Source organism: Ambystoma mexicanum, chromosome 10 (genome assembly GCF_040938575.1).
Source record: "Ambystoma mexicanum isolate Mex_15411 chromosome 10, UKY_AmexF1_1, whole genome shotgun sequence".
Taxonomy (NCBI): domain Eukaryota; kingdom Metazoa; phylum Chordata; class Amphibia; order Caudata; family Ambystomatidae; genus Ambystoma; species Ambystoma mexicanum.
In genome coordinates, this window is record NC_090932.1 from 1,409,087,680 (window position 1) to 1,409,111,004 (window position 23,325).

General features: G+C 46.6%; 1 protein-coding gene across 4 annotated transcripts in view; it reads left to right on the forward strand.

Moving 5' to 3' along the window:
- Window positions 1-23,325, forward strand: part of SVOP (SV2 related protein) — a 750,499-nt gene that overhangs the window by 344,580 nt on the left and 382,594 nt on the right. For all 4 annotated transcript variants that reach the window (XM_069619446.1, XM_069619445.1, XM_069619448.1 and 1 more), the window contains one exon: window positions 8,687-8,772. In XM_069619446.1, the coding sequence (XP_069475547.1) occupies window positions 8,687-8,772 (86 nt within the window). The remainder of the gene's footprint in view (window positions 1-8,686; window positions 8,773-23,325) is intronic.

The window sequence follows — 23,325 nt, forward strand, 5'->3', positions numbered from 1 at the left end:
GGCTGGGCAAGTGTCGCCTTGGCATTTGGACGGTTTAAGGGAGTAGATTATTTCTTCAACCTCTTTAATGGTTATGGTGGAAAACTCAAAGAGGTTATTGTCATCATTTTGGGGGGTGGTGTGGGTGTGTGTAGAGGGGGTGATGTTATCGGAGAGGGTGAGGCTTTCTTTCTTTGTCAAGATTTTGGCTTGTAGCGTGGCAATTTTGCCTAGGAGTGCTTCCTGGATGTTCGTGCACCAGTGGATGTCTTTGTTGCAGGTGTCTGGAATGGGGGAGGGTGATTCGAGTTCTCTCAGGATATTGAAGAGCTCTTTGGTATTAGATTTGGCGTTGCTGATTCTTTCATTGTACATGTTTTTTTTAGACTGGATGATGGCTGTTTTATAGATGTTCGATGCTAATGCGTAGGATGTTTTGTTAATGGTGGATGGTGACTGTTTCCATGCTAATTCAGCTTGTCTTTTGGCTTTGCGGAGTGTTTTTAGTTTGGGGGTGAACCAGGAATTGAGGTGTGCTCTTGGTTTGGCTTTCCGAAGCTTGAGTGGTGCTATGATATTTATGGCCTTAAGGATAGTTGTGTTGTATAGATCTACTAATTCAGTAGGGTTGGTCATGGTGGGTGAGAAGTCGATGATGGGTTGGAGTAACGGGAGGAGTTTCTCTAGTGTGATATTTTTGTTGTTTCTTGTGAGTGTGGGTGGGGCATTGGAGGAGGGCCCTGGTGTTTGAGTGCCTTTGTTGATGGTGAAGGTAATAAGGTGGTGATCGGTCCAGGCGCATGGAGTGTTGGAGAGGATGGTAGTGTTGCAATTGAGGTCAGCTATCCAGTCAAGGATGCGTCCTTTGTTATGTGTGGGTTGTGCGATATGGTGGGTGAGTCCTAATTCTGAAATAGTGTTGGCGATAGTGTGAGCTTTGTCATCTTTCTCATCATTGAGACCTAGATTAAAGTCTCCTAGGATGAGTAGTCGAGAGTTAGGTTTGATATTGTTAGAGAGTAGAAGGGCTATGTCGTCATTAAAGGATAGTATGGGGCCTGGCGGTCTGTAGATGAGGTGGATGGTGATAGTGCTTGTGTGCGTTGTGGATAGTTTGAGGGTGAGTAATTCCGCTGATGTCAGTGATTGGTTTTGTATGTGTCTAATGTTGATGGAACTTTTTGCAATAACGGCTACTCCACCACCTTTAGCTGTTTGTCTGTCTGCACGATAGATGGTATAGTCATTGGGTATAGCAAGTGATAGAGAGGGGCCAGATGCTGGGTGGAGCCAGGTCTCTGTAATAGCTATGAAGTCGAGATCATTAGCGGTGATAATGTCTGCAATGTCTAAGGCATGGGCGACTACAGATCTCGCATTGATGAGTGCACCTTTAATGATTTCGGTGGTGATGCATGATTTTTTGATGTGGGTGCGGGGGGAGGGTGCGATCAGGCCGTGTGATATCTGGTCTGTCGGGGGTGTAGGGCGTGTGCAGTGAGGGGCAGATTTGGTAAAGGTTATGTTTTGTTTATTGCCTAGATTGGGGAAGGATACGGGTGTGTGTGTTCTGGATCTGAGTCGGGTGAATCTCGATAATCCTGAGCAGGGATAGGATCTGCTGATAGTAAGGTTCGTGATAGTGGGTTGGCCGATGGGAGTAGTTTGTGATGCTTCTTGGGGGCTGGGGGTGTCTGCTATGCGATGAGAGTCAATGGAGGAGGTAGGCTGGAAGGGGTTGATGTTAGGTAGGAAGGGGGTGGGGCAGGGTATGGGATAATGTCTGGGGCAGGCTAGTCTGCTGAGGCCGTTGGGGTGTAAGCGAAAGTGTGACCCTGTACAAGGGGTGTCATGGGGGACCAGGCAGAATGGGAACATAATGAGGAAGGTCCAGGTTATCATTTCTGAGTTTAGAGGGAACTGACGCACAAAATCGTCAGAGAGAAGCTAGTGCGCAATGTTAGTACGCAATGGTGCTGCAGTGCGGGTACTAGCGCAGAGAATCGGAGAAATGCTAGTGCACAGTGCTGATACTCAATACTAATACGCAGTGTAATCTAGGCGACCATAAGGCACTACACAGTGTCACAGTAGTCTCTAAGCGACCATAAGGCACTACACAATGTCATAGTGGTCTCTAAGCGACCATAAGGCACTACACAATGTCACAGTAGTCTCTAAGCGACCATAAGGCACTACACAATGTTGTCACAGTGGTCTCTGAGCGACCATAAGGCACTACACAATGTTACAGTAGTCTCTAAGCGATCATAAGGCACAACACAAGTGGTCACAGTGGTCTCTACGCGACCATAAGGCACTACACAATGTTACAGTGGTCTCTAAGCGACCATAAGGCACTACACAATGTTACAGTGGTCTCTAAGCGACCATAATGCACTACACAATGTCGCAGTAGTCTCTAAGCGACCATAAGGCACTACACAGTGTCACAGTAGTCTCTAAGCGACCATAAGGCACTACACAATGTCATAGTGGTCTCTAAGCGACCATAAGGCACTACACAATGTCACAGTAGTCTCTAAGCGACCATAAGGCACTACACAATGTTGTCACAGTGGTCTCTGAGCGACCATAAGGCACTACACAATGTTACAGTAGTCTCTAAGCGACCATAATGCACTACACAATGTCGCAGTAGTCTCTATGCGACCATAAGGCACTACCCAGTGTGAGCAGTAGTCTGTGTTATACCGTACTGCGAGGACAGGGTTCAGTGAAGGCTAGAAACAGTTCAGGTTGCTGGCTGGAACAGTTGAAAAAGGTTGCAGTAAGGGGCGGTATGTTACCCCAAAGGAGAAGGGCGGGGGATCTAGCCCTATGCTCGGTGGTGTGTACAGGCTAGAGATAGGCACAGTGCACAGTGCCTTCGAGGTGGGCCGGTTCGGAACCTACTGGCTTGTGGTTGGCTCCCAATAGAGGAGAGGGGCCAATCACGATGTTTGCAGGGTAGCAGGGCCGGATGGAGGGGTGAAGATGCGGCGGGCAGCCATCTTTAAATGGGGTGAACCTCAGGGCTTCAATAGGTGGCTGGATGCACTTAGAGTGCATTAATGGGGCAGATCCTGGCAGGAAGGGCCGCACTGGGCAACGCAGGAGCAGTGCGGATATTGCTAAATAATTTGCCGCGTGTTGCCTTCAAGATGCACGCTCGTGCTGTAGCTAGGGACTCGTGACATACCTGGTGTCAGCAGCTCCAGCAGTAGTTGGAAGGAACTCCTGTTCATGGTGGCTCTGGATTGGTAAGGGCAGAGTTTCTGGCCCCTAGCTCCTGTGGCTCCAAACAGGCACCCAACAGGCCTTAGAATGGCCTTCGAGCTGGCCGCCGGCGTAATCCGCCTGCCGGCGGTTCCAGCTGATGAAATTGAGGCTTAGCCTCGGTTTCGCGCCGCGCTGCGCCCGGCATGGGCGAATCAGGCGCCGTGTGGGGACAGGGTCAGGCAGGCCCTGTCCGAGTTCCTGGTTCGGCGCGTGGTTCCTCTGCTGGGCTGGTGGTGCTGGGGGGGCTCCTGCCCTCGCCCCACGAGGGCAGGAGCAATGTGGAGTTGAAGAGCCTCGTCCTCTACCTGATCTAGGATGAGTTGAAGATAAGTCAAGGTGGGAGGGAATACATTGTCTGAAACTACAGCCTCTGAGAATGGTGTGCAAAGAAGACAAATGCTGTTTTTTAAATTAGGGACCTAAAAAAAGCGAAATGAATTAGGGTCTCTTCAAGGCCCTGCTACAGCAGCGGTGCCAGGGAGGCCAGGCCCGCTCAAAGAACTGCTCGTCCTCTCTAAAAAGGAGGCCTCTGACCCCCACAAAGTAGTGCTCTGTTTTCTTTCAGCTCGCAATCCCACAATAATCTAACCATAATTGAGTTTGATAAATATTTCAATAAGGGGTGACCACATTTCAAAGATTTTCTCACTTGGTTTCTTATGTTGAAGCTCTATAGCTGTAATAAAGTTACGCTCACCTGGACCCCACAGGGGTGTCGATCGGACCCGGACAGCTGCGGTCTCCTTCAACGTGATGCGTAGTGCAGTGATGACTGTCTGGAATGGCCCGCCTAGTCTTGTCTGCTGGACCCGAAGAAGTATTTTCCTGCAAGTGGAGACAGGGATTAACCACCTGTGGGTTTTAGTGATGGCCTCCCAACTGTTCTCGCTCTCCCCCACTAATCACATCCGATATCCCCTTAGTAACCTCACCTTATGTTCGTAAAAGATGAGCTCTCCATCCTGCTTGTCTTGCAGGGGCGCGTAGATACCAGTTACTTCACTGGTTTGAAGGTGTTTGGAGAGTTCCGGTAAGTATTGACTCTGAAGACCCTGGCAGGATTGGTAAGTATCAAGTTCAAAGAGTTCAATGTGCCCGTTGTTCACTCTTGTCCCCTTCCTTCCTTAAATTGCAACTGAGTTCGTGAGAAGAAGGTCTTGTAGCTGCTGCTGGCGTTCAGGTAAGAGTCTGTGTTACCCAACGCTGTCCGGTAACTATTGCATGCGTTAACATGTTGTTTTTCTCTCTCTTTACAGATGCGGCATATGAAAATGTGGAGAGTTATGGAATAATACTGCCGGTGGTGAATCAGGTAAGTCTATCGTGGTAAGAGGTTGTATTTGTTGATTCCCTTGGCTCACCTTGTTTTTTCTTGTGTTCCCTAAGTGCCGGATTACGGCAAAGAAATGATGGAGACAGTGCCGGATCGAAAGATGCTGTGAGAACTGGTGAGTATGGCGCCGTGCTGGAGCTGGCGAAGCGACGCATGCAGGACTGATGTACTTTCCAGGTCCGGAGATGAAATGGTTCCGGAATTAGGTGAGGAATTTGAAATAAGTTTGTTTTCTAACCTTGTCCTTTTCTTCTTCTTTATTCTAGGAGCTCCGGATTGGAGGCGGGCATGGCAGAAGACTAAGTGCTGGCTGCAGGCACGCGGGCGTGGCAGAAGACTGGATGCTGGCTGCAGGCACGGTGAGCGTCACGCTGCTGGATGCAGAATAACGCGAAGCATGTGCTGCTGTTCGGGTGTGGTTTAAATAGCCTCCAAAGTAGTTCCAGGTAAGAAGTTCCCTAGAGCCACGCCCAAGTAAAAAATAGTCCCTGTAACAAAATAGTCCCATCCAGGCCTCATGTAGGCTTGGACTCTTTTGCAGCATGGTCTGCATCAGGTAAGTAAAGTCTATGAGCCTGGCGCCTAGGGCGCCAGGACTGAACCCAGACAGCCCCTAGCCGGGGCTGCTGAGGTTTAAACAAATGTCTGGATGCCTGCTCCCGGAGCTGAGGGCCTTGGTCCTGATGCCCGGGGGTAGGCATCATGACAAATAATCCTTAGTCCTTTTTTTTTTAACATTTTGTATTTAAACAATGAATGTCATCACTGCAGCCACGTAACGTAGCACCTGTGTGTGAATCCTGCCTGCCAACATTTGTCAGCGCTGGATATCCCTTTACCCTCCCATGACACCCTCACTCACATACGCATCCTTTTCATTATCCCTACTTCAGTATCAAACGTCCCACTAACTGCATGTTGATATTCTCTCTCAATTCAGCCATGACTTGCTCTCTGGCATTACTTTAACTCCTTCGCCAGAATAGGAAGACTAACGCCCTGATTATTCCAGAGACCGCCTCTTCGTTAATCTACTTTTGCTTGTGCTAATATTTATATTTATAAAGGTTAATATGTGCTCTAAAATAGATCTTTCTTTGCATATGCACAGTTGCTCTCCTCATCCTCCTCTCGCTTGGTCCTCTCGTACAAGAGGTCAAACCTCTCTGTCCATGGCTACATTGGCTCTGTTCTCCCGCACTCACTTGTGCCCGCCTCCTACATCCTCTCATCTGTGTGTCCTGTATTGCAGTGTCATTGCTCCTACCGTCAAGGGCCTCTCTAACTCTCTTTACACTCCCCCTCTTATCCCTTCATTGCGTACACATGCTACCCGTGTTCCGGAGAGAGGACGTAGGCACGTTTTTCTCCACACAAAAAGCCAAACCTATTGGCTTTGTAAATGCGTGTTGTTCCGTTTCACTGCCATTCTCGCTTCTAAGTTTACCAAATAAATGTTGTCTTTTAGTACAGTATGTTGTATTGATTTTATCATGAACACAAAAATAACATCAGCAATATTCTTTAAAACTGAAGATGCCCAAATTTGTAATCCCACAATAATCTATCCATAAACTAGAACGGAACAAGAGATCATTCTTTGTACATTCTTTGTGGGCATGTCACTTCCCAAATGAGTTTGGTAAATATTTCAATAAGGGATGACCACATTTCAAAGGTTTTCTCACTTGGTTTCTTATGTTGAAACTCTATAGCTGTAATACTCCTGAGTCCATTAGCCTCAATGGGCCTCATTACACGGATGGCGGTAAGGATTTACCGGTAAATCCTTACCGCCTTACTACGAGGTCCCTTTGTAGGTTGGGGGATTTAATGTCTGCTTTTTGCAGGCGTTAAAAACCAACCCGCAAAGGGACCCAGGGAGCTAATTACGGTACCGCAATTTCCTTCCCCATTCCCATTGAGCCCTATGGGCCAAAAATGGGAATGGGGAAGGGCAATGGTGGAAGGGGGAATTACCGCCCCGCCAACCTTGGAATGGGGCGGTAATTCCCCTTTCCGCCAAGGCGGTGCCGGTATTTTACCGCCATCCGTGTAATGAGGCCCAATGTGTCTTGCCGCACCTATAGAGACAATATGGTCAATTTACTTGCCAAAATATGTTTCCCAAACAGGTTATCCAAAGCCAAACACTTGCAGGTAACCATCAATAGAGGGTGGTGAGAAGTATCCTCCCTAGATCACAATGAATCTCACAGTTCTATTCCTATGAATTTTGTTTCCGCATATTCAACTTCGGCAAATGCTTTTTATCAGGTCTCGGGAGGATAGCTCAGCGGCAACATGCTCGCCTTGAAAGCAAGATGACACGGAGCAACACAGGTTCGATCCCTGGGTCCGCGCTTATAAACCTCTGGGTATTAAGCACGTTATAAATAACATATCCCATCATATCAGAAATAAAAGACTAAGGGAGCTATTTTCTCTTTATTTTGATGGAATGGTTCACTGTCCCAGTGGGCCGCTGGTAACTGAAGCTGACACCCTTACTTTGGGTGATAGGGATATTGATGCTCGCAGATGCTGTTGTACTAATTTCATGCACACCCGTAGGGCTGAGAAAGCTGAAGAACAAGTTCACACATTTTTGTGTAGAAAATGAGTCGGAAATCAACTGTGCAAAAACTAAGATAATGCGTGGGAAAATGATTAATCACTGCATGCATCTTAAAATATCAATAGAAGGGGAAGCCATTGAAGAAGTTAAAATATTCGACTATTTGGGAATAAGGATTAGCCATAAAAACGCTAACCGAACCGTATCTCAGAATGCGAAGTTTATAGTTTATAGAGCACAGGCAGTAGCAGGGTCATTATATGGTGCAGAGATTTAAGGCCACCGTCCATCAGTAACACTTTCTATAAATGGATACAAAAATTCTTGCGCCTCCCGCCCTGTGCCCCAAATGCACCAGTCCAACTTGAATTAGGTTGGATGCCCATTGGTGAGTGAGTTGCTCTAAAACCGCTGATTTACAGGGTGCGCCTTTGGTCAAGCGATTCCCTGAATAAATATAAAGAAGCAATGCTAGATGTTTGAGCTGTCCAGGGGGTTTTACCTACCACGGTTCCACCATGTAAGAGGATGGCTCTGGCGTCTTAGTTTATCAAACCTTTAGTTTAATCCAACAAACATTAAACCTGAAACGAAAAAGGGGATATGTAAGCCTTACGATCAGTGGATACTAGTAAAGAAACTGGATGATTGTATGAAATGATCAAGAGGGTTGTCGTTCTTAAATAGGAAACATGAATATGGAATTGAAGAGTATGTGGTATCCTTATGCTCGAACCCTCATGCTAAAATGTAGGCTAATAATTTTACCACTGCTGGTTTTACTGCCCGATGGAAGCAAGAATCCTCAGATAAATGCCACTTTTGGCCAGATTCTGGAGACCATACAGCATTTGCTCATTATGTACCCTGCTTACTTATGTATTAAAAGTAGAAACCTGCTGCCACTTGTGGACATGGGCGTAATTTTAGGGGGGGGCAGGGGTGTTGGTCCCCCCCAACTTTCATGGCACACCATTTTGTCCCCATTCATTTGGCTGGGCCACCTTTTCTTCAGATGTCATGCCCCCCCCCCCCCAACTTTTTCAGCGAAGTTACTCCACTGCTTGTGGAGAACCATGGGGTGAGAAACGTGTATGAACAATCTGTATCCAGACATCACTTTTGCGGTTTGCGACTTCATTTATTATGCATGGACGAAGAATTACTTTTACTAAAAATACAACAGTGTTGATTTTAAACTCGACAAAATGATTCATTTTATTTGTTCAGCGTACATTTTTAAAGTTCCTGTGTTTGGGATGTTGTAACATGGGAAGTGCTGCATCACCTTGAGAATTTGAGCTCTGAGGGCTTACACCTATCTTATTGCCCACATTTCAATATCTATTTTCTGTGATTTACTACTTATTGTATTTACGCATGTATTGCTTTTATGGCCTTTGGCCTGATTAATTGATGGATTGATTGTCCAATGGAATAATATGATGAAGTAAATGTTTATGTGTCCTTGGCTGCTTTGCAAGAACTTCTGACAAAACATTCTTTCTTCGTAGATACCTTTATGGTGGAAGATGCGGTGGAAGCCATTGGCTTTGGGAAATTCCAGTGGAAGCTCTCCGTCCTCACAGGACTGGCATGGGTGGGTAATATGACTTGAAAATATAAAGAACTAAGCTAAGCTAACCCTGAGATATGATGCATTAAGTAGCACTGTTGGAAGAAAAGTGTGTTAAATATTATATCAGTCAACTAATGTGATCAGAAATTGTCAAAATACTTCTCAAATAGTAACATTGATATTCAAGGTGTAATAGTTGTCAGTTAAAAGAATGCACACTGATGTTGGAATAGGCCACAAGGCATCATGTTGCCCAGAAGGATACCAATCCTGTCACCATGCAATGCTGGGCTTTCGAACTATTTAGCTGCATAGGTCCCACCCTTGAAGAAGACTTTTCTAGGGTTGTTCTTTGTCATAGGCAACTTAGTGATGTCAAAATGGTTTTAGTCGGCGTGTGATGCTGTCAGACTCCAAAGTAGAAAGTGACTGCTTCAATGAATCTGATCTAAATTAATTTTCAACATCTCTACTGAAATATGGGAGAAAGGCACGTTCCTCTCCCTTGAGACTGGTAGCACTTGTTCTCCTTGTCTTGTTGACCAACGGGCTGCAGTGGCACGTTCTCAGACACCTTCGAATGCTAGAGCCTTTGTACACGTATGATGTGCCCTAAACAAAGGCTGCCAAGTCCTGTTTCTCAATTCTGTCTGCGGCCCATCATTTTCTATACAATTATAAGGTTATCCATTAAACTGAAGAGAAATCCTAGAACTAGGTATATGACTTGAATTATATAATAAGAGGCAGCTAAAGTGTATGACAAGAAAATATACCTTCAAAAGTGGTGGAGGCAATATGGAAACCGAACCACATCAGGTTCTGGTGTGCTTGTGGTGTCCCGAGTGGTAAAGATGGCTGTGAAATTCAAAGAGAAAGTAGGGTCCCCATTGGTGAAGCAGGGTGTAAATTGGAAAGAACAGTTAATTCCAATTTGGTGAAGCAGGATATAAACCAGAAAGACTAAGTAGGGTCTGGAGACAGTAAAATGAAAGGACCAAGTAGGATCTGTGGCAGTAAAGTGAGATGGGAAATGGAAAAAACAAATATCATTTGTTGTGATATAGTGCAAGCTGTGATATGGAATGACCAAAAAAGCACTGAAGTGGTACTGAAGGTTCTGAAATTGAAGGACAAAGTAGGTTCTGCAGTGGTAGTGCCAGCTCTGAAATTAAAGACTAACTAGGGAGTAGAGTGGTATAGTAGGCTGGGAAATGGAAAGACTAATTCTGGTGTGTGGTCTTAGAGCAGATGCTCAAATATGAAATCCAAGTAGGGTCTGCAATCACAGAGCAGGCTGTGAAATAAAAAATATCAGGTAGGGCCTGTGGCAGTAGAGTGAGGAGGGAATGCAAGGACCAGTCTTAGGCTGCAGTGTTAGAGCAGTCTGCGTAATAGAACCTCCAGGTTGGTTCCAAAGTGGTGGAGCAGGGCATGAAATGGAAAGACAATGTAAGTTCCATGCTGGTGGTGCATTGTGAGAATTGGAAAGACAAAGAAGGGTCTGCAGTGGTAGAGCAGAATGTGAGTTGAAAAACAACAAGTACAGTCCTCGGTGATAGAACAGACTTTGAAATAAGGAGGGTCTGTAGTGGTAGAACAGACTGTAAAATTAATTGAACGACCAAGTAGGGTGCAGAGTGATTCAGCAGACCGTAGAGTATAAAGTTCAAATAGGGTCCATGGAGTTAGAGCAGGTACGTATGTGGTAGAGCATGCTGGGAAATGGAAAGACCATACGGTTAGTGCAGAAACGGTGAAAGATGGAGTGTTTCCAAATACCACAATACCACATGTTTTACCACTATGCACCATTATGGGGTTGTGTTACAAAAAGCTTGCAAAAGCCGACTATTTTCATTCGGAGGTAATTACCACAACCATATGGATTCATGGATCCAGTATTAGCCATGGAATGTTACCTACTTCAGGAAACAGAAAGACCAGGTAGGGTCCACAACAGTAGGGAAGCCTTTGAAATAGAACGACTTGTGGTGTTGTGTACTTCTTTGGCTGTCTTTGGGTATCTATAAATCTTTGACCTCTTGTTGATGTACCAGAATGTTGAAGGAAAGCCCCCTTTTACAGTTCCACTACTTAACCATCAGCTTTTATGATACAGCTTTTATGATGAAGCTAGCTCCCCTTACAATTCCAACAAGGCTCCAGTGAGAAAAAAACCTGTTTCAATCAGTTGAGACAAGTGGAGCAGGAGTAACACCTCAATGTGTCAGCCTTTGTTCCAGATTCAGCAGCCTATAATTGCACTCATCTTCTTTTATGGGTTCATTAAGTACGCTGAGAAAATTAAATAAAAACAGCTCAACATTATTCAAAGGTGCAAAGAATGGGGTCGGAAAAGCTGGTATTGTAGTTTAGCTGTGTGGCTGTGGCATTCTGGACCTCTGCAGTGATCCTCAGAAAAAGAAGTTGCGTGTGGAAATAGATATATAACTACTAAATGCCTGCAGTAGAAGAGGGTGGATATTGGCATGTGGCACCTGATTGAGCACAGAAGGTGAAAGCTGAGTGAGAAATCTGCTGAAGTGGGGAAGAGTGCAAAGATAGATATGGAAAGAGGAATCAGGAAGAGGAGGAGGGAGAGACACAGTCCAATGGGAAAGACAGTGAGGTATAAAAATGCTATTTTTATATAGCCTCAGGTGCACTAGTCTTGTGCTTAGATAGGACAGCAAATATCATACTGAATAGTACATATCTTATCAACCACAGCAGAGTGTATGGTTTAGCAGGAACCATTTGGATCCAAAGGGTTCATGATCAGCAGGCTGCCACAGAATGTTGCAGATGGATAATTGTCCATTTGATGCAAACGGCCTCTAATTCTAACACAGAGTTGTTATTTTCACGTGCGATGAGTTTACGACAAGTGAATCGGAATGGGGTGTTCTAATCCATAGTATATCTGTGATAAAACTGCTCCTAATCCTGGGCGGGAGGCATTGGTTTGTAACACAAATTCATTTGAGAAGTCTACTACTTTTAGTATTGGATACTGACAAAGTTTGTTTTAGGTTATTGTAACATGCATCATCCTCATTAGTCCAACAAATCGTCAGGGGTTCTTCATTTCTTAACTTGTCTGTCAATCTGGCTGTTCTATCTGAAAAATGTGGGATAAACCTACGGTAATAACCAATTAATCGCAAGAATGCCCTAAAATCTCTCTTGTTCTTAGGTGTGGGGGCATCTAGGATGGCTTTCAATTTTTCTTTCTGGGGCTGGACACTGCCATTCCCTACAAAGAAGTGTAGGTATTTCACGGCCGACTGAGCCAGTTTACATTTGGATGGATTGGCAACTAAGGGTTCTCATGATAGTAAAAAGATGAAAAAGATGGTCTTCTCAAGTTTTCTATAAATTACTATGTCGTCAATATAAGCCCCACAGAAATTGGAATAATGCTGTAATATCCTGTCCATGAGTCATTGGAAAGTGTCTGGGGCCCCATGCAGTCCAAAAAGGAGGACTTTTAATTGGAATAGTCCTATTGGCGTCGAGAACGCTGTCTTTTCCTTATCAGGTCCATGTACAGGGAGCTGCCAATATCCTGTGGTTAAATCTAGGGTTGACAGAAATGTGGCATTTCCCAGTTTATCTATTAGTTCATCGATGCGTGGCATAGGATAGGCATCGAAGGCGGAGATGGCATTGACCTGCCTGAAGCCTATGCAAAACCTCCACGAATGATCGGGTTCAGTCACCAACAACATAGGGGAGGACCATGGACTCGAAGAGGGCACGATGATGTTTGTCTTCAGCATTTTTCTAACCTCCTCAATTACTATCTGCTTTTGTACTTCTAGGAGTCTATATGGCTTCAAATGGAACACTTTTCCCTTGTGAGTTCTAATATAATGATAAGTACTATGTACTCTCCCTTGTTTCTCAAGGAACACATCAGGGAATGTAATAATAAGATCGTTCAAATCTTTGTGTTTAGATAGTTCTTGGGGAATAAGTTTGAGTTGTCTATCTCCTCGGGTACCAAACAAGACAATAAAGAGAAGCCAGTAGCGGAAGGATTTTCCTTGCACTCTTCTAGGAGATTTACATGGTAGAAGTGGGTCTTTTGCTTTATATCAGGTTGGGCTATTTTATAGGTACAGGTTCCTGTTTGCTTTACCACCTCATAGGGCCCATGCCATTTTGAGACAAGTTTATTTTCAGAGGTAGGTAAGAGGACTAATACTTTCTATCCCACTGAAAAGGATCTTAAATTTACCTTGTTGTCACAGGTAGATTTTTGCTGGGTTTGGGCTTTCTCCATGTGAGTGTGGATTTGACTCTGGATGAATTTCATGTGCTCTCGCAATTGGGTAGCCGTCAGTGAGAGGGGAATTAGTGCCTCTTTTCTTTCTTCCCAGGTCTCCTGGAGCGTGTCTAAGACATCTCTTTGTTCTCTACCGTAGAGTAACTCAAAAGAGGAGAAACCGATGGATGCCTGAGGGGTCTTTATTACTGCAAATAGGGCCCACAAGATCATACGATCTCAGTCCTTCCCATCCTCGTCTACCAATTGTGTCAGAATAATTTTTAAGGGTATTTTTAAATCTCTCTACCAATCCGTCCGTGTGGGGGTAGTAAACTGTGGTTCTTAAGGTGGTAATGTGTATTAATTCCTTGACCCATAAGCTTACTCATAAATTGGATCCCTGATCCATTAGAATTTCCTTGGGGAAACCAACCCTAGAAAAGAATGGCAACAGATATTTAAAAATGTGCTGGGTTGTGTTGTTCTGCATGGGGAAGGTTTCTGGGTACCGGGTAGCATAATCAATGATTACAAGAAAATCCTTATTACCCAGTCTAGAAGTTTCCAACGGTCTGCTGATATCCATCCCTGATTTGAGAGAAAGGGACTTATATTATTGGTATTGGGTTTAGAGGGGCAGGCAAGGGAATGTTTGAGCTGTTTTTTGGCATATCTCACATGTCTGAATGAAGTTCTTTATGTCAGCATGGATACACGGCCAATAGAATTTCCCACTGATGTAAGCTTGGGTTTTAGATTGTCCCAAGTGTCCTCCTGTCAAATGAGTGTGCAATCTCTACTACGATCTTACAATGGGTCTTGGGTATTACTAATTGAGTTACTTCTATATAGTAATCCCTGTTTCAGGAAGGAAAAGGGGCTCCCCTTTTCTTGTCCTTCTCCCTCAGGAATTACTTGTAAGAAAACTTCTGCGAGTACTGGATCATTTCGGTGGGCGAAGCCTAGATCGGGAAGGATCATAGGTTCATCTTCCCTTTTCGATTCGATGATAGGTGTCTCATTGGCTTCTCAAAAGCCTAAGTTACCTCTCTAAGTTTCCTCTGGTTTATTTTCTTCCTCAAAACAGTGAAATAGAGCCTTCTCGAGAATTCCCTGTACAATCTTGTCCCCAGGGTGTATTTCAAACGTGGTCTCACCATGGTTCTGTAGGGGAACCTTTATGTCTCCCCGAAAGTCAGAATCTATAATGCCTGGCAGGATGTGTAGACCAAACTTCCAGACCAGGCCAGATTTTGGGGCCAATCCTATATAACCATCCGCAGTGGGTATTAGAACTAAGTCAGTGGGAATCATCCCTCGTTTCCCAGAAGGGATAGTGGCTTCCCTACTGCACTTAGAAACCTCTGGGTATTAAGCGCATTATAAATAACCTATCATATCATATATCATATACAAATGTCAAAGCCTATGGATTCTTTTGTGGTGGTAAAGGGGTCTGAGGCTCTGTGACTACGTTTCTGGAATTGTAGAGTCCCCCAATTTGTCTCAATTGAGTTGTATCCAACTGCTGACACCATATGTAGGGGAGACATTGTCACAAAAGGTACAATTCGTAAAACCTTTATTCAAGTTTCTGGGTTTGGAAAAACTCCTACTTTGCCCTATAACTAGGATGGGAGTAGTATCGACCATCAGATAATAAATAAAACAGTCCTAGTTGAGTCTGTCAAATTGTTACGCTCACCTGACTCCCACAGAGGCGCTGGCCTGGTTCGCGCTGCTGTGACCTCTTCTAAGGTGATGCGCAGGGTTCGGAAGACGGACTGGACCGGGCCCCCAAATCTGGCTTGTCTGGCTCGCAGAAGTATCCTTCTGTAGGCGAAAATAGGGGATTAACTGTCTGCAGGGTAATGCAATCGGCCTCCCACTTTCCCCTCTCACCCTCCTTGAAACCCTTCTGTGATTTCTCGTAGCGTCTCACCTTAGGGTCTGGAAGGACGAGCTCTCCATCCTGCTTCTGATGCAGGGGCGCGTTGGTATCCAGTTACTTCACTGGATTTTCGGATTGGTGAGAACCAAACTTGCTTGGCTTCCAGGTAAGTTTTTTGATAAGAGGTTCCCCTTGTGTCCATGCATTAATGTACTAATGCTAGTGTCTTTTTCCCCATAGGGGCCGGGGTACGGAATGCCGGGGAACAGGCACCGACCCGAGATGAGAGGTGAAATCCTTGTAGAAATCAGGTAAGTCTTTAATGAGCGTTTTTTGGTAATGTCTTTTCATTCGCTCATTAACGCTGATGTCTTTTTTTCCCCTTAGGGGCCGGGGTCCGGAAATGCCAGGATGCGGCGCGGACCCGAAATGAAGAGGGAATGAATCAACAGGTAAGTCTTAACATGGAGATTTAACTTTCCTTATTCCCTTCTCTCTCTCACCTTTGGTTCTGGTGTTTTACTCCCTAGGCGCTAGGGCGTGACTGCGAATCCGGATGATCGCTGCTGAACATGGAGGCGCCCTGTAAAGGTGAGTGGAATGCGGCGCTGCAGCGATCGACGCGATGAGCTTTTAAATTAAAGTCTTCCTTTTCAGGATTGTCGGCGAGATGTCTCCGGGATGTGGATTTAGCAGGTAAGGACTTTTCCTTCTTCTGTTCTCTTCTTCTCTTCCTTTGCAGGTGATCCAGGATGCTGGCAGGCGTGGCAGAAGTCAGGATGCAGGAGCAGACACGGTGAGCGTCCAGCTGCTAGATGCAGAACAACGCGAAGCACGTGTGGCTGTTCGGGTGGGGTTTAAATAGCCTTGGAAGAAGTTCCAGGTATGTATCCTTCCTCCAATCAGGTATGTATCCTTCCCCGACCACGCCCGGATGGTAAATTAGTCCCACAGGTAAAGTAGTTCCTTTCAGGCCTCAAGGAGGCCGGGATCCTGCAGCATGGTCTGCATCAGGTAAGTGCACCCAAGCATTTCCATAATGAGCCTGGCGCCTATGGCGCCAGGACTGATGTCTTTTATGAGCCTGGCGCCATAGGCGCCAGGACACTGTCCAAAAGGCCCCTATATGGGGTTGCTGGGTCCTTCCTTGGGGACTGGATGTCCGCTTTCGGGGACGCCGGGCTTGAACCGGCTCCCCGGGAGCGGGCATCATGACAGCACTCCCCCCAAGGCCCCTCCCAAGGTTGTTCCCTCTGGGGGTTTTGGTTTGTCTGGGAAGAGTCGGTGGAATTTCCTGACTAATCGAGGTGCATGCACATGGTCGCTGGGTTCCCACGACCTCTCCTGAGGTCCGTACCCCTTCCAATCAATTAGGTAGAACAGTTTTGACCTAAACATTTTTGAGTCTAAAATGTTCTTCACTTCGAATTCGGGCTCCCCATCTATTAGAATAGGTTCTGGAGGTTTGAGTAGTCGGGTTCCGGGTACCACTGGTTTCAGAAGTGACACATGAAAAACAGGGTGAATTCGCATACCAGCTGGTAAATCAAGTTTAACAGCCACTGGGTTAATTATTGCCGTAATAGAATAAGGTCCCAGATATTTTGGGTTAAAAGTTAGAGGCCCTTTGAGTGGTAAATGTCTGGTAGCTAACCACACTTGATCCCCAATCTGATACGGAGGTGCTTCACTCCGATGTAGATCAGCATTCTCCTTGTATTTTCTCTTGGCTTGTTGTAAATGCGTAGTTGCCTCTTTGAAGGCTTGGGTAATTGTAGAATGCAGATGTTCTACTGCAGGCATTCTGAGGTTCTGAGGTGAGTCAAGGTTTGAGGTTCGAGGGTGATGCCCAAACAAAGTATAAAAAGGACTGTGGCCAGTTCCAGAGTGTACCGAATTATTATATGCGTATTCGGCTATCCAAAGAATGTCTTTCCAGTTGCTTTCAGATTGCTGTAACATACACCGTAAGTACTGTTCAAGGGTCTGATTTGTCCTCTCGGTCTGACCATCGGTCTGAGGGTGGTGACTGGTCGATAATCTCACGTCGATCTGCGCCATTTGACAACATTTGCGCCAGAAGTGGGAAATGAATTGGCTTCCCCGGTCAGAGATTAGTATAGATGGGAATCCATGTAGCCGAACAATATTTTCGAGGAATTCTTTGGCTAGGACAGAAGCTGAAGGTAAACCTTTCAAAGGAATAAAGTGGGCCATTTTGGAAAACAAATCCACAATTACCAGAATAGTGTTGTACCCCGAACAAGGAGGCAGGTCCGTAATAAAATCCATTGATAGGGTGTGCCAGGGTGCTGGCGGTATGTCTAGAGGTTGAAGGAGACCGGCTGGTCTTTTCTTTTGACTTTTATTTTGGGCGCAAACACCACAGGACATCACAAAAGATTTAACATCTTTTCGCCAAGAGGGCCACCAAAATTGTCGTTTCACCTTTTCCTCTGTCTTGGCAATATCGGGGTGTCCCTCTATTAATGTATCATGATAACCGGAAATAACTAGTTTGTGTAATTCCTTATGTGGCAGGAATAAGCGTCCTTGGAAATAAGGTAAACAATTATCTATGGTAAAGTCTGATCCCTTTTGTATCCATTCCTGTAAGGTTGTAGGGTCCAGGAGTTGTTTCACTCTGGCTTGAATGTCTTCAAGCGTCTGTAACGAAGTCATGCCTAGAATCCTCTGTTCGGGAATTATTGGTACTGGTTCTGAGTTTGTATCAGATTCTCCCATTCCAATTCGGGATAAGGCGTCTGCTTTGCCATTCTTGCAGCCAGGTCGATAGGTAATCACGAAATCAAATTCAGCGAAAAACAAAGCCCATCGGAGCTGCCGTGATGACTGAACCTTGGCGGTTTTCAAATACTGTAAATTCCGGTGATCAGTGATCACTGTGATGGTATGTCGAGCGCCAAGCAGATAATGCCGCCAGGCTTTTAAAGCGGACTTAATGGCTAACAGTTCTTTGTCCGTGATTGCATAATTAACCTCGGGTGCCGAGAATTTTCTGGACCAAAATGCTACGGGATGCAGTTGGTTGGTTTCGGGATCTCTTTGGGACAGGACAGCTCCCATGGCTAGGCTGGATGCGTCAGTCTCGATGACATAAGGGAGATCTGGACGCAGGTGTTTCAATATAGGTGCGGAGGTAAACTTAGCTTTTAAATCCTGAAAGGCCTGCTCGGCTTCTTCAGACCATTCAAAACGTTTATTTTTCCTCAAGAGTGCAGTAATGGGTTGTACCACGCGTGAAAATTCCGGGGTAAACCTGCGATAGAAATTGGCAAAGCCGAGCATGCTTTGAACCCCTTTTACAGAGCTAGGTGATGGCCATTTGAGGATGGCATCCACTTTTCTTGAGTCCATTCGGACTCCTTTGGGTGTCAGGATGAAACCTAGAAACTCGACTTCTGTGGTATGGAAAACACATTTCTCCAATTTAGCAAATAGTTTGTGTTGGCGCAGTTTTTCAAGTACTGCCCTGACGTGTTTTCTGTGATCAGATTCCAAAGAGGAGTACACCAGAATGTCATCGATATATACGACAACACAAACATCGATGAGTTCCCGAAGGACATCATTCATGAAGTATTGGAAGGCAGCCGGCGCGTTACACAATCCGAAAGGCATCACCTGGTACTCGAATAATCTGTATTTAGTATGGAAGGCAGTTTTCCATTCATCGCCTTCTTTAACTCGTACCAGATGATAAGCCCCCCGGAGATCTAACTTGGTGTATATGCAAGCGTCCTTCACCTGGTCAAGGAGTTCAGGGATCAGAGGCAGAGGATAACGGTTTTTAACCGTTATCTGGTTCAATGCGCGGTAATCGATACAAGTTCTAAGGTCGCCTTCTTTTTTGGGCACGAAGAACAAAGCCGAGGATGCCGGGGACTTTGACGGGCGAATAAAACCATTAGCTAGGTATTGATCCAAATATTGTCTCAAATGCAGATTCTCAGGTTCGGTAAGGGCATAAATCCTGCTACAAGGGGGTTGTGCACCGGGCACCAGATCGATTTGGCAATCGTACGATCTGTGAGGAGGTAACGTGTTGGCCTGTTCCTTTTGGAAGACGTCCTGAAAGTCTTGGTATTCCGGAGGTAGTTGCATGGAGGCAGAGGTTACAGATGCTAGATTAATCTTCAGGTTTTCTGGGTAGCAGGTTTGTGTACAATCCGGGAAGGTTATTCTCTTAGCTCGCCAATCAATTCGAGGATTATGTGTCTCTAACCAAGGGATTCCAAGAATAACCTGAAACTGTGGAGCCTTGATTACATCAAACACAACACCCTCCCGATGGCCGTTGGGACCAATAAGAGTCACCTCAGTAGTGGAATGTGTTACCGGTCCAGAGGCAATTTCAGTTCCATCGACTGTGGTGATGACATCTTTGCTGGTTTTAGGACGGAGAGGGAGGTTAATCCTAGAGACCAATTCACGATCCACATAGTTTCCAATAGCCCCACTATCGATGTATGCCTTTATTGCATGCAACCGCTTAGGCTGTTCTGGATCTACGAGAACCATTGGCACAATGAAATGCGAGGTCTGAGAGTTAGTTTTCAAGCTCGGCAAGCGGACCCCTACACTTGTCGGGCGGAGTTGTTTCCCGAAACAGAGTCTTCATGGTTTTTATCAGCGGCTCCTACCGCCTTTCGGGGCGGTTTTGCCGGGCAATCTCGTAGAAAGTGTCCAGAATTCCCACAATAAAGACATAATTTTAACTGCCACCTCCTTTCACGTTCCTTTTGAGTTAAGGGTCCTTTAACCCCTCCAATTTGCATAGGCTCAGAGACATCAACTCCCTTGGGATTAGCATGGGTCTTGACCAACACCCGGGTCTCAAACCTGGACCGATCTGCTTTTCTGTTTTGAAGTCTGTGATCCAATTGGACCACTAAGTCTATATACTCTCTGCATTCTTGGGGCGGATTTACAACTTGGGACAAGACATCTTTAAGTTCTCCGCGAAGGCCTCGATTAAACAACGTGACTCTTTTATCCTCTGGCCATCCCGTTTCCACAATTAGTCTATTAAAGGTTGCAATATAGGATAGGAGGTCCTGATTGCCCTGTCGCAGCGATAGAAGTTCGTCATCCAGAGCCTGCCCCTGAGAGTGTCGTGCAAATAACCTTTCCATGCTTGCTTGAAACCTTTGAAAATCACGGAGAATCGGGTCATCTTGAGTAACCAGTGGAACTGACCAATCGGCAGCGCAGCCGCTGAGATATGACAATACAAAGGCTACCTTGGTCTGATGGAAGGCCCCAGGTCTGCATAGGAAGTGCAAACGACACTGATTCATGAATACGGCGAATCGTTTGGGGTCCCCAGCAAAGCTTTCGGGTGGGGCCAGCGGCATTTTTCCAGGTAGATTAATCTGCACAGGGTTACTGGAAACCACAGGAGCGGGGTTCCCTCCGGAACTGGGTAGAGGAGTTTGCCCAGCTTGACCTTGCAAAAGCTGTCTGGCCAGGTCATCAGTTCTTTCCTTTGATATTATTAATTCCCTCCTGAGGGCATTAGTCTCTTGACGAGCGGCATGTACTTCGGCCCGTAATTCCCCCAGTAATTGGGCCAACTGATCAGTCTCAGAACTTTCCATAGCGCCTGGGTGGGAATTTGTAGGAAGGCTTTGCGTTCTGTTACGCTCACCTGACTCCCACAGAGGCGCTGGCCTGGTTCGCGCTGCTGTGACCTCTTCTAAGGTGATGCGCAGGGTTCGGAAGACGGACTGGACCGGGCCCCCAAATCTGGCTTGTCTGGCTCGCAGAAGTATCCTTCTGTAGGCGAAAATAGGGGATTAACTGTCTGTGGGGTAATGCAATCGGCCTCCCACTTTCCCCTCTCACCCTCCTTGAAACCCTTCTGTGATTTCTCGTAGCGTCTCACCTTAGGGACTGGAAGGACGAGCTCTCCATCCTGCTTCTGATGCAGGGGCGCGTTGGTATCCAGTTACTTCACTGGATTTTCGGATTGGTGAGAACCAAACTTGCTTGGCTTCTAGATAAGTTTTTTGATAAGAGGTTCCCCTTGTGTCCATGCATTAATGTACTAATGCTAGTGTCTTTTTCCCCAGAGGGGCCGGGGTCCGGAAATACCAGGATGCGGCGCGGACCCGAAATGAAGAAGGAATGAATCAACAGGTAAGTCTTAACATGGAGATTTAGCTTTCCTTATTCCCTTCTCTCTCTCACCTTTTGTTCTGGTGTTTTTCTCCCTAGGCGCTGGGGCGTGACTGCGAATCCGGATGATCGCTGCTTAACATGTAGGCGCCCTGTAAAGGTGAGTGGAATGCGGCGTTGCAGCGATCGACGCGATGAGCTTTTAAATTAAAGTCTTCCTTTTCAGGATTGTCGGCGAGATGTCTCCAGGATGTGGATTTAGCAGGTAAGGACTTTTCCTTCTTCTGTTATCTTCTTCTCTTCCTTTGCAGGTGATCCAGGATGCTGGCAGGCGTGGCAGAAGTCAGGATGCAGGAGCAGACACGGTGAGCGTCCAGCTGCTAGATGCAGAACAACGCGAAGCACGTGTGGCTGTTCGGGTGGGGTTTAAATAGCCTTGGAAGAAGTTCCAGGTATGTATCCTTCCTCTAATCAGGTATGTATCCTTCCCCGACCACGCCCGGATGGTAAATTAGTCCCACAGGTAAAGTAGTTCCTTTCAGGCCTCAAGGAGGCCGGGATCCTGCAGCATGGTCTGCATCAGGTAAGTGCACCCAAGCATTCCCATAATGAGCTTGGCGCCTATGGCGCCAGGACTGATGTCTTTTATGAGCCTGGCGCCATAGGCGCCAGGACACTGTCCAAAGGGCCCCTATATGGGGTTGCTGGGTCCTTCCTTGGGGACTGGATGTCCGCTTTCGGGGACGCCGGGCTTGAACCGGCTCCCCGGGAGCGGGCATCATGAGACAAATAAAAATGGCCTATGCTAACAAAACCTAAGCCTGCCCTATCTCTTGTACACAAAGTGTAAAAAGGAGATACATATGTAAAAGAAAATTAGATTTTAAATATAAAGACAGCACAGCGTAAGACTGTTCCCGTAGGAAGGATGACACACTCTGGCTTGGGTTGTTAACACAAAAACAGTTCAAAACGTTGATCGAGGTCCACCTGGCCTTCCACATTAAAGTCTCTCTTTCCAGTCTTCCAAAAAATGTTCAACAAAATGTTCAGTCTGCCCACCATCCCTGATTGGCCTCCCTCCGGTGGTGTGAGGTCTAGAGAACTGCTTTGCTCCGTGGTTCGCACTTTCCACTTCAGCTGAGCCGGTGAGTGTGCAGCCTACAGAAGACCCTCCTGGGCCTTATCACAAAATGTTGCTTGTTGCTCAGCCCAAGCCCCGTTTGTTCTCCCTCTCCCTCCCGTTCCCCCGACCTCCATTTCCTGGTCTCCCGCCTCCCAGCCCACACACCATCCCTGATTGGCCTCCCTCCGGTGCTGCAAGGTCTTGAGACCTGCTTGCTCCGTGGCTCGCACTTTCTACTTCTGCTGAGTCAGTGAGTGTGCAGCCTGCCGAAGACCCTCCTGGGCCTTCTTTTCACTACATTTCTGCTTGTTGCTCAGCCCAAGCCCCATTGTTCCCCCTTCCCTCCCGTTCCCCTGACCTCCATTTCCTGGTCTCGCTCCCGCCTGTCAGCCCGCCCACCATCCCAGATTGGCCTCTCTCCGGTGTTGCGAAGTCTTGAGACCTGTTTGCCCCATGGCTCGCACTTTCCACTTCAGCTGAGCCAGTGAGTTTGCAGCTTGCCGAACACCCTCCTGGGCCTTCTTTTAACGAAATGTTTTCTTGTTGCTTAGCCCAAGCCTTGTTGTTCTCCCTCACCCTCCCGTTCCCCGACCTCCATTTCCTGGTCTCCTTCCGCCCTCCCAGCCCGCCCACCATCCCTGATTGGCATCCCTCCGGTGCTGCGAGGTCTTGAGACCTGCTTCCTCCGTGGCTCGCACTTTCCACTTCTGCTGAGCCGGTGAGTGTGCAGCCTGCCAAAGACCCTCCTAGGTCTTCTTTTCACTAAATGTGTGCTTGTTGCTCAGCCCAAGCCCTGTTGTTCTCCCTCTCCCTCGCGTCCACAGTCCTCCATTTCCTGGTCTCCGGCCTCCCAGCCCGCCCACCATCCCTGATTGACCTCCCTCCGGTGCTGCGAGGTCTTGAGACCTGCTTGCTCCGTGGCTCGCACTTTCTACTTCTGCTGAGTCAGTGAGTGTGCAGCCTGCCGAAGACCCTCCTGGGCCTTCTTTTCACTACATTCCTGCTTGTTGCTCAGCCCAAGCCCCATTGTTCCCCCTTCCCTCCCGTTCCCCTGACCTCCATTTCCTGGTCTCCCTCCCGCCTGTCAGCCCGCCCACCATCCCTGATTGGCCTCCCTCCGGTGTTGCGAAGTCTTGAGAC